Source organism: Chiloscyllium punctatum, chromosome 44 (assembly GCF_047496795.1).
Source record: "Chiloscyllium punctatum isolate Juve2018m chromosome 44, sChiPun1.3, whole genome shotgun sequence".
Lineage (NCBI taxonomy): Eukaryota > Metazoa > Chordata > Chondrichthyes > Orectolobiformes > Hemiscylliidae > Chiloscyllium > Chiloscyllium punctatum.
The window spans coordinates 14,772,002-14,784,570 of record NC_092782.1 but is presented as its reverse complement, the minus strand read 5'-3'; the positions used below and the strand labels follow the sequence as shown (position 1 = coordinate 14,784,570).

Sequence of the window (12,569 nt, the reverse complement as noted above, 5' to 3'; positions counted from 1 at the left end):
TAGATACTTCCTGGCATTATTAGAAGATCCTTCCTAGTTCTTACTTTCACTTCTACCCCTAACTCCATCTGACTCGTTGCATTGGGAGAATTCAGTGAAGGATGAGTGGTTTCTTCCCTGCCTCCCCCAACCTCTGATATTAAATGGCTGTCTAGGATTGGCACAGATGGCAACGACACTGTTACAGCTTTGCACTTTGTTTTTTTTTCCAGAACCTGCATATTCCAACAATGGAAAATGGGCCAAAGTTAACAGCTCAACTCTTTGACAACCTTGCTGACATACAGGTGAGTGTGTAGCATCACTTCCCAGGTCACATGATGGCCATGACTAACACCAGTGACATGGCGGTGAAACTTCACAGGTGTGTAGCTAGAGGCCAGTATTGTCTTTTTAAGTTCATTCACGGGATGAAGGGGACGCTTACAAGGACAGCATTTATTGCCTAGAGGGTAATTTCGGAGTGAACAATATTGCTGTGGGACTGGAGTCAAATGTAGGCTAGACTAGATAAAGATGACAGGTTCCTTCCCTAAAGGGTACTAGTGAACCAGATGGGTTTTTCCCCAACAATTAGTAATGGATTCATGGTCATTATTAGATTCGTAATTCGAGATATTTTTAAAATTGAATTCTGCGTTGATGGGGTTTGAGCCTGGGACTTTAGACCATTACGTAGGTCTCTAGATTAATAGTCTAGTCATAATACCATTAGGCTGTCATCTCCCCAATTGCACGCGATGCTTTTTTTATTGCTGCAATATATGGAGTACTCAAGAATTAATATCCAAGCCATGAATGTTTATCTCTTCATCTTCACTTCTTCTGAAGAAGAGTCACTGAACTCAAGGCATTAACTCTGCACAGACGCTGAGTTTCTCCAGCAATTTCTGTTATTCCGCATCTACACTTCTGTTTCTCTTTCTTCGTCTTGTTGCTTGAATATCTGTACTCCATTGCGTTTATTGGGGTGACCTGGTGTTTAACATAAGAAGGACGCAATAGGATGGCCAAAAAGGGCTTGATCTCAGTTTGGGGTCAGGAGTCCCAATGCCTGGGTACTTTCCGGGTCCTGCCCCTGCACTGCACCACGAGTTTTAAAATTCGATTATGGCATGTGGGATGTGGCTGACTGGGCCAGAATTTAGGTAGTGGTGGTGAGCTGTCATTTTGAACTGCTATAGTGTATGGGGGTGTACGGACACCTACAGTGTTGTTGAATGCAATTGGACTGGTGGTGAGTTCAGAACCCAGTTAGTGGAGCTGAGCATTACCAGGAAGTGGGAAGTCGCTGCTGCACTGAGATCTAATCCATGTCTTATTAAGGTTCAGCATAACCAACTTAATATTGCACTTTCTTCATCTTTGGAAGTGCCGGATATATTTGGCAAGTCAAGTGACAATAGGATGAATGTTTCAATCTGCAACTTTTGTCAGAATTGGAAAAAAATCTTCAAGATGGAACATGAGGAGAAGAGGTGGGAAGAGCAGGAAGAGGGGTTGTGATTTGGTTGGAAGGCTGTAGAGATAAAATAACCAAAGGAATACCGTTGCAAGGCGATGGGAGATAGGTTATGGGACAAGGCGATAGGAGATGGGTTATGGGACAAGGCAAAGCAAGATGTGTTATGGGGCAAGGCAAAGGGAGATGGGTTATGGGGCAAGGCCAAGGGAGGTGGGTTATGGGGCAAGGCAAAGGGAGGTGGTTATGGGGCAAGGCAAAGGGAGATGGGTTATGAGACAAGACAAAGAGAGATGGGTTATGGGACAAGGCAAAGGGAGATGGGTTATGGGGCAAGGCAAAGGGAGGTGGGTTATTGGGCAAGGCAAAGGGAGGTGGGTTATTGGGCAAGGCAAAGGGAGGTGGGTTATGGGGCAAGGCAAAGGGAGGTGGGTTATGGGGCAAGGCAAAGGGAGATGGGTTATGGGACAAGGCAAAGGGAGATGGGTTATGGGGCAAGGCAAAGGGAGATGGGTTATGGGGCAAGGCAAAGGGAGGTGGGTTATGGGACGAGTGAAGATGGGTCTGGCGGAAATGTGAATGCGAAAGCAGAATTATTTCCCATGTTGGAAATGAAGAACTTCGAGAAAATTGTCCCCACTGGGTGTCATGCCCTGATCCCAGCTCAGTGTCTGACACTCAGTATTGTGCTGTAATAGTGTTTTTAGTGGATTTTCTGCATTGCCTTTTCCTTTATTTATATTTACGTAATATCTTTATGATCAAGATGTCCCAAAGTGATTTATGTCCAGTGAATCACTTTTGATGTGCAGTCACTGTTATAATGTAGGAAATTCACCACCCAATATCTCCATTCCCACGGGCAGCAAAGAAATGAATGATTATTTGAAGGTCTGCTCATTGAGTGGTGAACATTAGCCACAGCACTGGAAAAAATCTTCTGCTGTTTAAGAAGTGACATGAGATCTTTAGTCTCCACCCATGAGGCCTGACTCCATGAAGTTTCATCATTTAATATCCAAAAATTGTCTCCTCCAACAGTGCTGTGCTCTGTGAGAACATAGACAAAAGGAAGATCATTGGTTCCCTTCACCAGATCCACCAGTCAAGAGGATCATGGCTGACCTAATTGTGGCTTCAACTCCCTACTTTTCTAGCTGCCCACCATAACCATGGACTCTGTTGTAGAGCACAGATCTGTCTAAGTCAGCCTTTGGCCAAAAAGGCATTGACTCAGTGCTTTCCACTGCTGTCTGTTTTGGGAGAGATCTAAAGATTAATAACCCACCGGGAGAAGACACATCCCTCCTTATCTCTGAGATTCTTTTCTCTAAAACTGTGCCTCTTAGTTTGAGATTCATCTACAAGAGGAGACACCCTCTCTGAAATAACACCACAAAGGCCAGTATCCTGTCACCAAGTTTCCTGTCACCAAGTTACCCTTTATTTACATGTGCATAGTACATGACACTGATCCAACTTATAGAGTCTAAGACATGTACAGCGATGAAACAGACCCTTCAGTACAACTCATAGCATCCTGACCGGGTATCCTAAACTAATCTAGTCCCATTTTACAGCACCCGGCCCATATCCCTCCCAACCCTTCCTATTCATCTACCCATCCAGATGCCTTTCAAATGTTGTAATTGTACCAGCCTCCACCACTTCCTCTGGCAGCTCATTCCATACACGTTCCACTCCCTGCGTGAAAATGTTGCCTGAAAAGTCCCTTTTATATCTTTCCCCTCTCACCCTAAACCTATGCTGTCTAGTTCTGGACTCCCCGCCCTAGAGAAAAGACTTTGTTTATCCGATCCATGTCTGTCATGATTTTATAAATCACGATGAGTTCACCCCTCAGACTCCGACGCTCCAAAGAAAGCAGCCCCAGCCTATTCAGCCTCTCCCTATTGCTCAAACCCTCTAACCATGGCAACATCCATGTTAAATCTTTTCTGAACCCTTTCAAGTTTCACAATATCCCTTGTACAGGAGGAGCCAGCTCTTAGTGAACAGGATGTCTGACACAATTCTGTTTTTTTTAAATTGTATTAAATAGTACAAAATACAGTTGACAATAAGCAGAAAACAACATTTCACAAACAACACATAATATACAGGGGAAAGGGCAGCAAAACCAAACGCCAAAACCCCGACACTCCTGTTTATATCTGTCAGCCAGGGCTCCCTGATTGGACCAGGTTAACAGCCCCAATCCAGGAACTCATACTCTATAAGGTCCAGCTGGCTGATCTCATTACAATCACTACATCTCTCTCTCTCTCTCTAAAACCTGGGACATAGGCCCATTCTTTTTTTCTGTAGCTTCCCCTGGGACATTTTTGTGTCAGGTTTGGTTGCTCTGACTCTGCCTCAGATACTCGTGGTGTGTACCAAACCGTAGCCCACCTCTTGCACCCTGAGCGTCTATACCAGAATTCATCTTCAGATGGTAGCGCTGTTGGGAATACCTAACCTGCCATGTCCCTCTTATCCTGAGAGGTTTCTTTGATGCTAGGCAGAGGGGTAGAACGCAGGGGTTCTGACAGGATTGCCAGACATTCTGAGAGGCTGGGGGTATGATTTGCTGCTGCCTCGTTTGCAAGATTGTGCCTTTTATGTGGTCCACGTGCTTGTTCAGGACCACCTCCCCTACGCAAATTTTGTATATCACAGGACCTGACCTTGCCTCTTACCCATGCAGGGCTGTTTCCGTGGTTTCTGCACAGAACTTCATCTCCTGAAGTAAACTGTCTCTTCCGCTTAAGTGCCTGGCATTGACATTTGTGATGCTGTCTCACCACCAACACCTCCCCCCCGCTCCCCCCACTCCCAAAGTCCGGGAAGATCAGATTTAGCCTAGTGCGTAGTCTTCTTGCCATTGGCAACTCTGCTGGAGCTATCCCTGTAGTTTTACTGCAGTCCGATAATGAAACAGGAACCAGGACAGTTTGGTATGTAGTGAAGCTATTGACTGTTGACTTTAAGCCTGGCTTCAAGGTTTGGACTGCTGTTTCCACCAGACCATTGGATGATGGATGTTCTGGATCTGTCCTCACATGCTGAATACCGTTCAACTTTAGGCAATACTCAAACTCCCTGTTGATAAATGATGGGTTAATGTCTGTGACTAACACCTCCGTGAATCCATGTATTGCAAACGATGCGCACAACTTTTCAAATGCCATTCCCATGTTTGATGATTGAACTCTGTGCACATCCAACCACTTTGAATGAAGTCCGCATGACTTCAGAGTTGAGCCCATGAATGGACTGGTGTAGTCAATGTGTAACGGAGTCCAGAGTTTATCTGGCCATTCCCATGAATGTGGGGGGAGCTGCTAATCTTTGTCCATGTTGGTACTCTGGTCTCTGCCCCACCGACGCGACTATGTTGGCATCCAATCCTGGCCACTAGACATAACTTCTCACCAACATCTTCATTTTGGAAGCCCCTGGGTGATCCTGGTGGAGTTCAATCCACATCTGGCAGTGACCTTTGCTCAGGACAATCACTCTTGCTCCCTATAATAGTATGCCGTCCTCTACAGCAATCTGGTCTCGTCTGGCCCAGAAAGATTTCAATTGTGTTGTGATGGCCCTTTTGGATTGCCCCCATCACCACCAGCCAGAGTGGGGTCTTTTTGCATCCACAGTCTGATATTGTCCGCGGTGACTGGAAGGATGTCCAGAAAGTTTAAAACCAGAATGGACTCTTCCAGTAGCAGCATCACTGGTGGAATATCTGCCAGTGGGAGGCAGCTCAAAGCATCACATTTGCCATTAGGCCTCCTGGACAGCATTCCAACTTGTAATTGTACGCACTCAGAATGAGAGCCCCCTCCTGAATTCCACCTGAAGCTAAGGGCCTGTCCCTTTAGTACCCCTAGCAGGGGGTTATGGTCTGTTACTATTACAAACTTATATCCGTAAAGAAATTGGTGGAACTTTCTCGCACCAAAGATGATTGCCAAACCTTCCTTCTCTGTCTGGGTACATCATCATTCGGCAAGAGCCGAAGTCCGGGAAGCATATCAGGGGTTTCTCTCCATTGGGCCACCGATGAGCCATCACTACCCCCAATAATGTGCAGGGAGGCTTCATGTGTCAGCACCACATCTTGCTTGGGATCGTAGTGGGCCAGTGCTATAAATGGCAAGGGCTGCTTCATTTCAATAGAAGCTACATCTCTGCTACAAGACCATTTCCAAGGCTGACCCTTTTTCAATAGAAGATGAAAGGGTGCCAAGTTATGTATGAATTTTCGATAATAATTCACCAACCCAAGGAAGGACCTAAGTTCTGGTACAGACATGGGAGCCGGGGCACCTTTGATGCTCCCCAGACCTTCCTGAGAAACATCTGGGTATTTAATTAGAACTTCTCAGGTAGCCATTTTTTAATCACAAAATGTTGAGCCAACACGGTGGCTCAGTGGTTAACACTGCTGCCTCAGGGTCCCAGGTTCAATTCCAGCCTCGGGTGACCGACTGTGTGGAGTTTGCACATTCTCCCCGTGTCTGCGTGAGCGTCCTCCAGGTACTCCGGTTTCCTCCCACAGTCCAAAGATGTGCATGCTAAATTGTCCATAGTGTTAGGGGCCTTAGTCAGAGGCAAATGGGTCTGGGTGGGTTGCTCGTCGGTGTGGACTGGTTGGGCCGAAGGGCCTGTTTCCACACCGTAGGGAATCTAATTAAGTTGAATCTTCCTCAACCAGTTCCGCTCATCAAGCTTGGGTCCAAGCCTTTTACTACAGTCAGTGGTAACTGAACCAGCTGTTTCTCCCAAGAGACCAGAACCGAAGTTGTACGCAGCAGAGTTGAGTATGATGACTACCTGGACCAGATGGACTACACCACAGAGTTCTACGGAGATAGCTGAAGAGAGGTAGTGGAGGTTAATTAGTTGAGATCTTTCAGGAATTACTAGATTCAGGCAAAGTCCCAGAGGACTGGAAAATCGCTAACATGACACCCCTTTTTCAAAAGGGGGTAAGACAAAAGATGTAAAATTACAGACTGATCAGCCTAACCTCAGTCGTGGGTAAGATTATACACTTAATGGTAAGATCCTGGGGAGTGTTGCTAAACAAAGAGGCCTTGGAGTGCAGGTTCATAGCTCCTTGAAAGTGGAGTCACAGGTAGATAGGATAGTGAAGAAGGTGTTTGGTAAGCTTTCCTTTATTGGTCAGAATTTTGAGTACAGGAGTTGGGAGGTCATGTTGCGGCTGGACAGGACATTGGTTAGGCCACTGTTGGAATATTGCTTGCAATTCTGGTCTCCTTCCTATCGGAAAGATGTTGTGAAACTTGAAAGGGTTCAGAAAAGATTTACAAGGATGTTGCCAGGGTTGGAGGATTCGAGCCACAGGGAGAGGCTGAACAGGCTGGGGCTGTTTTCCCTGGAGCGTCGGAGGCTGAACGGTGACTTTATAGAGGCTTACAAAATTATGAGGGGCATGGATAGGATAAATAGATAAAGTCTTTTCCCTGGAGTGGGATAGTCCAGAACTAGAGGGCATAGGCTTAGGGTGAGAGGGGAAAGATATTAAGGAGACCTAAGGGGCAACGTTTTCACGCAGAGGGTGGTACATATATGGAATGAACTGCCAGATGAAATGGTGGAGGCTGATACAATTGCAGCATTTAAAAGGCATTTGGATCGGTATATGAATAGGAAGGGTTTGGAGGGACATGGGCCGTGTGCTGGCAGGTGGGACTAAATTGGTTTGGGATATCTGGTCGGCATGGACGGGTTGGACTGAAGGGTCTGTTTCCATGCTGTACATCTCTATGACTCTATAAGATCCTGGAATCCATTGTGAAGGATGAGATTTCTGAACAATTGGATATGTATGGTAAAATAGGGCAAAATCAGCATGATTTCATCAAAGGGAGGTCATGCTTGACAAATCTGCTAGAATTCTTTGAGGAAGTAATGAGCAGGTTAGACCAAGGTGAGCCAATGGATGTTATCTACCTGGACTTCACGAAGGCCTTTGACAAGGTGCTGCACAGGAGACTGCTGTGCAAGATAAGCGCCGACGGTGTTAGAGGCCAGGTGCTAAGAATTCCTGATGAAGGGCTTATGCCCGAAACATTGACTCTCCTCCTCAGCTGCTGCCTGATCGCTGTGCTTTTCCAGCACCACAATCTCGATTCTGATCTTCAGCACATGCAGTCCTCACTTTCTCCTGAGGGCATTCCGAGTACTTTTGCAGACAGTACAAAGATAGGTGGAGGAACAGGTAGCATTGAGGAGATAGGAAGGCTGCAGAAAGATTTGGACAGGTCAGGAGAGTAGGCAAAGAAGTGGTGGATTGAGTACAATGTGGGAAATTGTGAGGTCATGCACTTGGGAGAAAGAATAGAGGCATGGACCATTTTTGAAATGGGGAGAAAATTCAGAAGTCTGAAGTGCAAAGAGACTTGGGAGTTCTAGTCCAGGATTCTCTCAAGGTAAACTTGCAGAGTGAGTCAGTAGTTAGGAAGGCAAATGCAGGCATTTATTTTGAGAGGACTTGAATCTAAAAGCAGGGATGTACTTCTGAGACTCTATAAGGCTCTGGTCAGACCACATTTGGAGAATTGTGTGCGGTTTTGGGTCCCATATCTCAGGAGGGATGTACTGGCCCTGGAGACGTGTTCAGAGGAAGTTCATGAAAATGATCTCCAGAATGAAAAGCTTAACATATGAGGAATGTTTGAGGACTTTAGGCTTATACTTGATGGAGTTTAGAAGGATGAGTGGGATCTGATTGAAACTTACAGAATACTGAACAGCCTGGACAGAGTGAATGTTGGCAAGATGTTTCCATTGGTAGCAGAAACTAGGACCTGAGGGCACAGCCTTAGAGTAAAGGGAAGACTCTTTTAGAACTGAAATAAGTTAGAAACATCTTTAACCAGAGAGTGGTGGATCTATGGAATTCATCGCCACAGAAGGCTGTGGAGGCCAGGTCATTGACAATATTTAAGACAGAAGTTCTTGATTGTCAAAGGGATCAAGTGTTACAGGGAGAAAGCAGTTGAGAAACCTATCAGCCATGATTGACTTGTGGAGCAGACTCAGTGGGCTGAATGGCCTAATTTCTGCTCCTATGTCCTATGGTCATAATCTGTTAAGAGTCCCCATAACCAGTTCTCAGCCTGTCCAAGGTCTTATGCAAACTTAAGGGTTGGAGTCCAGCGTGAATTTTGCCAAAGACTGATTCTGCAATCACTGATAGGGCTGTGCTGGTAACAATTTACAATAGAACCAGGTGACCATTTAACCAGATGTTTATTTTGTTTGGTTCTGATTTGGATGTTGCTAAGCAATTTAGCTGTTCCAAACCAGATATAAATGGACTGTCCAGACTGTATACTCTCCTGAATATCAGCCTATAAATTCTCTTAACTCAATTCAGCCCTAACAGAATTCTTTTGCTATCTCAAGTCTGCATACTGGCAGCAACCACAACGGCTTGTCAGCCCTGATCCTTGAGAAAATGTTAACTGTTTGGCCAAGGCTTGGCTTTGTCTTGGGGTTTTGCTGTGGGCTGACTTAGAGTCCCTCTGCTCGGGATATGTCCTGAGTGAGGCTATGCAATTGCTTAGACTCAAGCGGTGATCCCCAAGCTCAGTTGGACCGGCAAAGGTGTCTGCATCCACCGGAAAACCCTGCAACTCATAAGCTCCACTGGTCGTATTTTCCTATGACAATGCCTGTTTTGAAGTCCAATTCGAATCTAAGTCTATTACCACAAGATAGGAAAATAAATGCTTGTAACACATAAAAGAATCACGGAGAGGTAATGTGCAGATAATTGCGATGTGTTTCCCTCTTTTGGAAATCTGTGTGCATGATTCATGTGTGAGCATGCTAATTCCTGCCGTATGCTAACAATTCCAATATCTTTGACAGTACGGAAAAATGAAGAGTGACTGGACATTGCTGGTGGTCTAAATGTCAAGAGTATAATTGAAAGCAGATTGGGTGAAGAGCTGAGCAGCAGGTGGGCTAAATGTCAGAACAACACAAGCTGCAGTCCGTTGGCTGTGAACATCTGATGAAGGTTCCTGACTGCTGTTCACACCAAAGTAAAGCACAAAACATTTTGTAATATAGACAGGAATTATAATTGTGTGTATTGTAGCACTCTCTGTTCACTAGAGGACCAAAGTCAAACCAGCAATCGAGTGTCAGGCACTGCAGTGTTTTCTCACGTTCTAATTGAGCTTTGTTTGCTAGGCTTCAGTGCAGGTCCTATTCACAGGTCTCTCTCGGGTTTTGCAGCAACCCTGTGTGATGTTGACTCGCAGTGTTACAGACATTTTGTCAGCCGTGACATATGACTAGATTACCCTCTGGCCAGGATGTCAGGACCTGTTGATTCAGTGTGTTTCACATGCGGTCAGCCACCGAGCAAGAACGGAATTTGTACACGAGCCCTCATTGATGAGCTGCTGTTAGGCTAGTGAACCATACAAAATGGGAGCTAATTTTCCCAACCAAACTAAAATAGATTAATGTCTGGAATTGGGGTCAACATCACATTATATTTTATGCTCATGGAATCCTAAATGCCTTTGAATCATATTGTATCAGTAATAGTGACACACAAGCAGTGATCCAAAACTAGAATTGTAACTGGGTAGTTGTAAGGGTTGAAAATGCAAAATAAAGATTCCTGTGAGTGAATTGCAAAGCTGTAAGCCAGCCTCAGAGCTCAGACAATAAGCCTTTAATATATCCCCGACACCTTATTATCTACTATATCGTGGTATAATATATACTGTCCCGTTGAGTTTTGAAAGGTAACATATAAATTAATTCTTCTACATTTGTTCTTAAAGGTTAGGTAACACCAGGGTCTGTACTTATTCCTGGTGCTTTGTTACCCTGGAAATAAAATGCAATTTGAAAGATCCACTACATTGTGTGAGATTGGAGTCGCAAATGGTTTCAATCAGGTCAGGACGCAACTCGAGTAGATTTTAATTTGGGAGGTTTATTAAGGAATATGGAACTACAGCAGTCAAACAGAGCTGTGATACAAATCTAACTCATAACATAATCTAACTGATTGATAGAACAGGCTCAAAGGATCGAATGGTCTCCTCTTTATGTTCTTCAATGGCAATGAGCCCCATCCTTCGTTGGTGCCTATCCCTAATTGCCCCTGGGAAGGTGATAGTGACTGGTGTTAGTGAGCTGATGCATGTAGGCCAGAGGAGATAAGGGCTGCAGAATTCCTTTCCCAAAAGACACTAGTGAACCAGATGAAGTTTTATTTAATGACAAACAATAACATTGACCACAATTGACAGTAGCTTTCAATTCCTATTTATTAATCAGTTAAATTTGTATCCCACCAGCTGCCATAGTGGGATATGATTTGGAGATGCTGGTTTTGGACTGGGGTGTACAAAGTTAAAAATCACACAACACAGGTTATAGTCCAACAGGAGCTGGCGCTCCGAAAGCTAGTGCTTCCAATTAAACCTGTTGGACTATAACCCGGTGTTGTGTGATTTTTAACTTAATAGTGGGATATGAACCGTGTTCCCAGAGCTTGGGCTTCTGGATTACTATCCTAGTGACATTACCATCTTAGTCCCCAAAGAGGTTGCGGGAGTCACTTGCACTCAGTTTGCCTCAGCAATGTTATTTCTTGGCATTAGCCTACGGATTGTATTGAAATGAATTTTGTCTGTACTGCTGTGGTTTTGCCACAGGATTGCTTGCTATTGTAACTGTTACACTTGGTTTATCCATATGATGTAAATGGAACCATAACCTTTTATACCTTCAGTTTAACTGGTGTGGGCGATGGTGCTGTTCTCTCTCTGCTCTGAAGAATATTCTGAGATTACAAGACTAAAATATTCACAAAGTACAGTGTCATCAGGGAGCTTGAACTTTACCTCAGAGATCACAGGGTTATTTACAATGTTCTGTACATGCATATTTATCTGCTTATGTGTGTGTATTATATATGCATATATAGGTAGGAATTGCAAGGCTATGTCAAAACTTTGGTCATACAGGGTGAAGGGTTCCCAGCATTGGAGTTATGGCAGGAATGCTGCACTGTCAGAGGTTCTTTCTTTCAGAGCAAGGTTCCAAGCTGAAACTCCATCTTCCCCCAGTGCCAAAGGTAAAACATCTCAAGCTGTTATTTCAAAGAGTGCAGAGGTGACCTGGCCAACAGGTGACCTTTAACCAACGTCACTAAAACAGTTGGTGCGGCCATTTCTCGCATTGCTGTTTGTGGGATCTTGCTATGCACACATTGACTGCTTGCTGCTCACATTTCACATGTGACTGCACTTCATTGACTGTGAGGAAGGTTGGGCTGTTGGGTCAATGCAGGCTCTGCCCCCTGACTCTCACTACTATCTGGGACTGAAATGACACGACGATCATGAAGGTAACATGAAGCCTGCTCAGAATATCTCAAAGGCGCCACTGTATACAAAATAAACAGGCCACACATAACAAAGAAGGGGGATTGTCATCTGGGACTGCACTTATAGCTAACAAATCATTGTCCAGGCATTGTGCCCTTGCAGTTTCTGCCTTTTAATTATGCAACAAAAATATTTCACACTGTAATGGTGTAATATTCATGTGCAGGTTGTACTATTGATTATATGTATGATGACAGAAGATAGGTGCTCAATAAAATGTTTTGTTGTGGAATCCTTTTTTCTCTTTGTTCCATCTTCAATATTCAGGGTGTCCACTTGATGTTGAGTCTCATTAAAACTCAATTCTGGTTTCCATAAAAGCAACGAATAGCATCTTTGTCACCCATAAATGGGCATTGTTAATGGTTATGCAGGTGTAGCAGCTTCCTTTTGCTTTATAAGTTGTGATTATTTGCCCGTCTGAAGGATACTGCTTCCGTTCCCATTGGACAGAGTTGAACCCCAATCCAGGCTGATATTCCAGTGCAGGGTAAAGGGAGTTCAGCACCAGTGGAGGTATCACTCTTCAGGTGAGACATCACACAGAGGCGCCCCCCCCCACCCCTCCCAGCAGGTCGATTCAAAGACTTTGTGACATTACTTCATGGGAGAGTTCAATCCAGTGTTGTGACCAATATTTACTCCTCAGT

The 12,569-nt window shown here is 44.6% G+C and overlaps 1 protein-coding gene across 2 annotated transcripts in view; it reads left to right on the top strand.

The window, feature by feature from the left end:
• Positions 1-12,151, top strand: part of bcat1 (branched chain amino-acid transaminase 1, cytosolic) — an 81,023-nt gene extending 68,872 nt beyond the window's left edge. For both annotated transcript variants that reach the window (XM_072562304.1, XM_072562303.1), the window contains 2 exons: positions 213-287; positions 9,371-12,151. In XM_072562304.1, coding sequence (XP_072418405.1) covers positions 213-287; positions 9,371-9,412 — 117 coding nt within the window. In that variant the 3' untranslated portion in view covers positions 9,413-12,151. The remainder of the gene's footprint in view (positions 1-212; positions 288-9,370) is intronic.
• Positions 12,152-12,569: the final 418 nt, after the last annotated feature.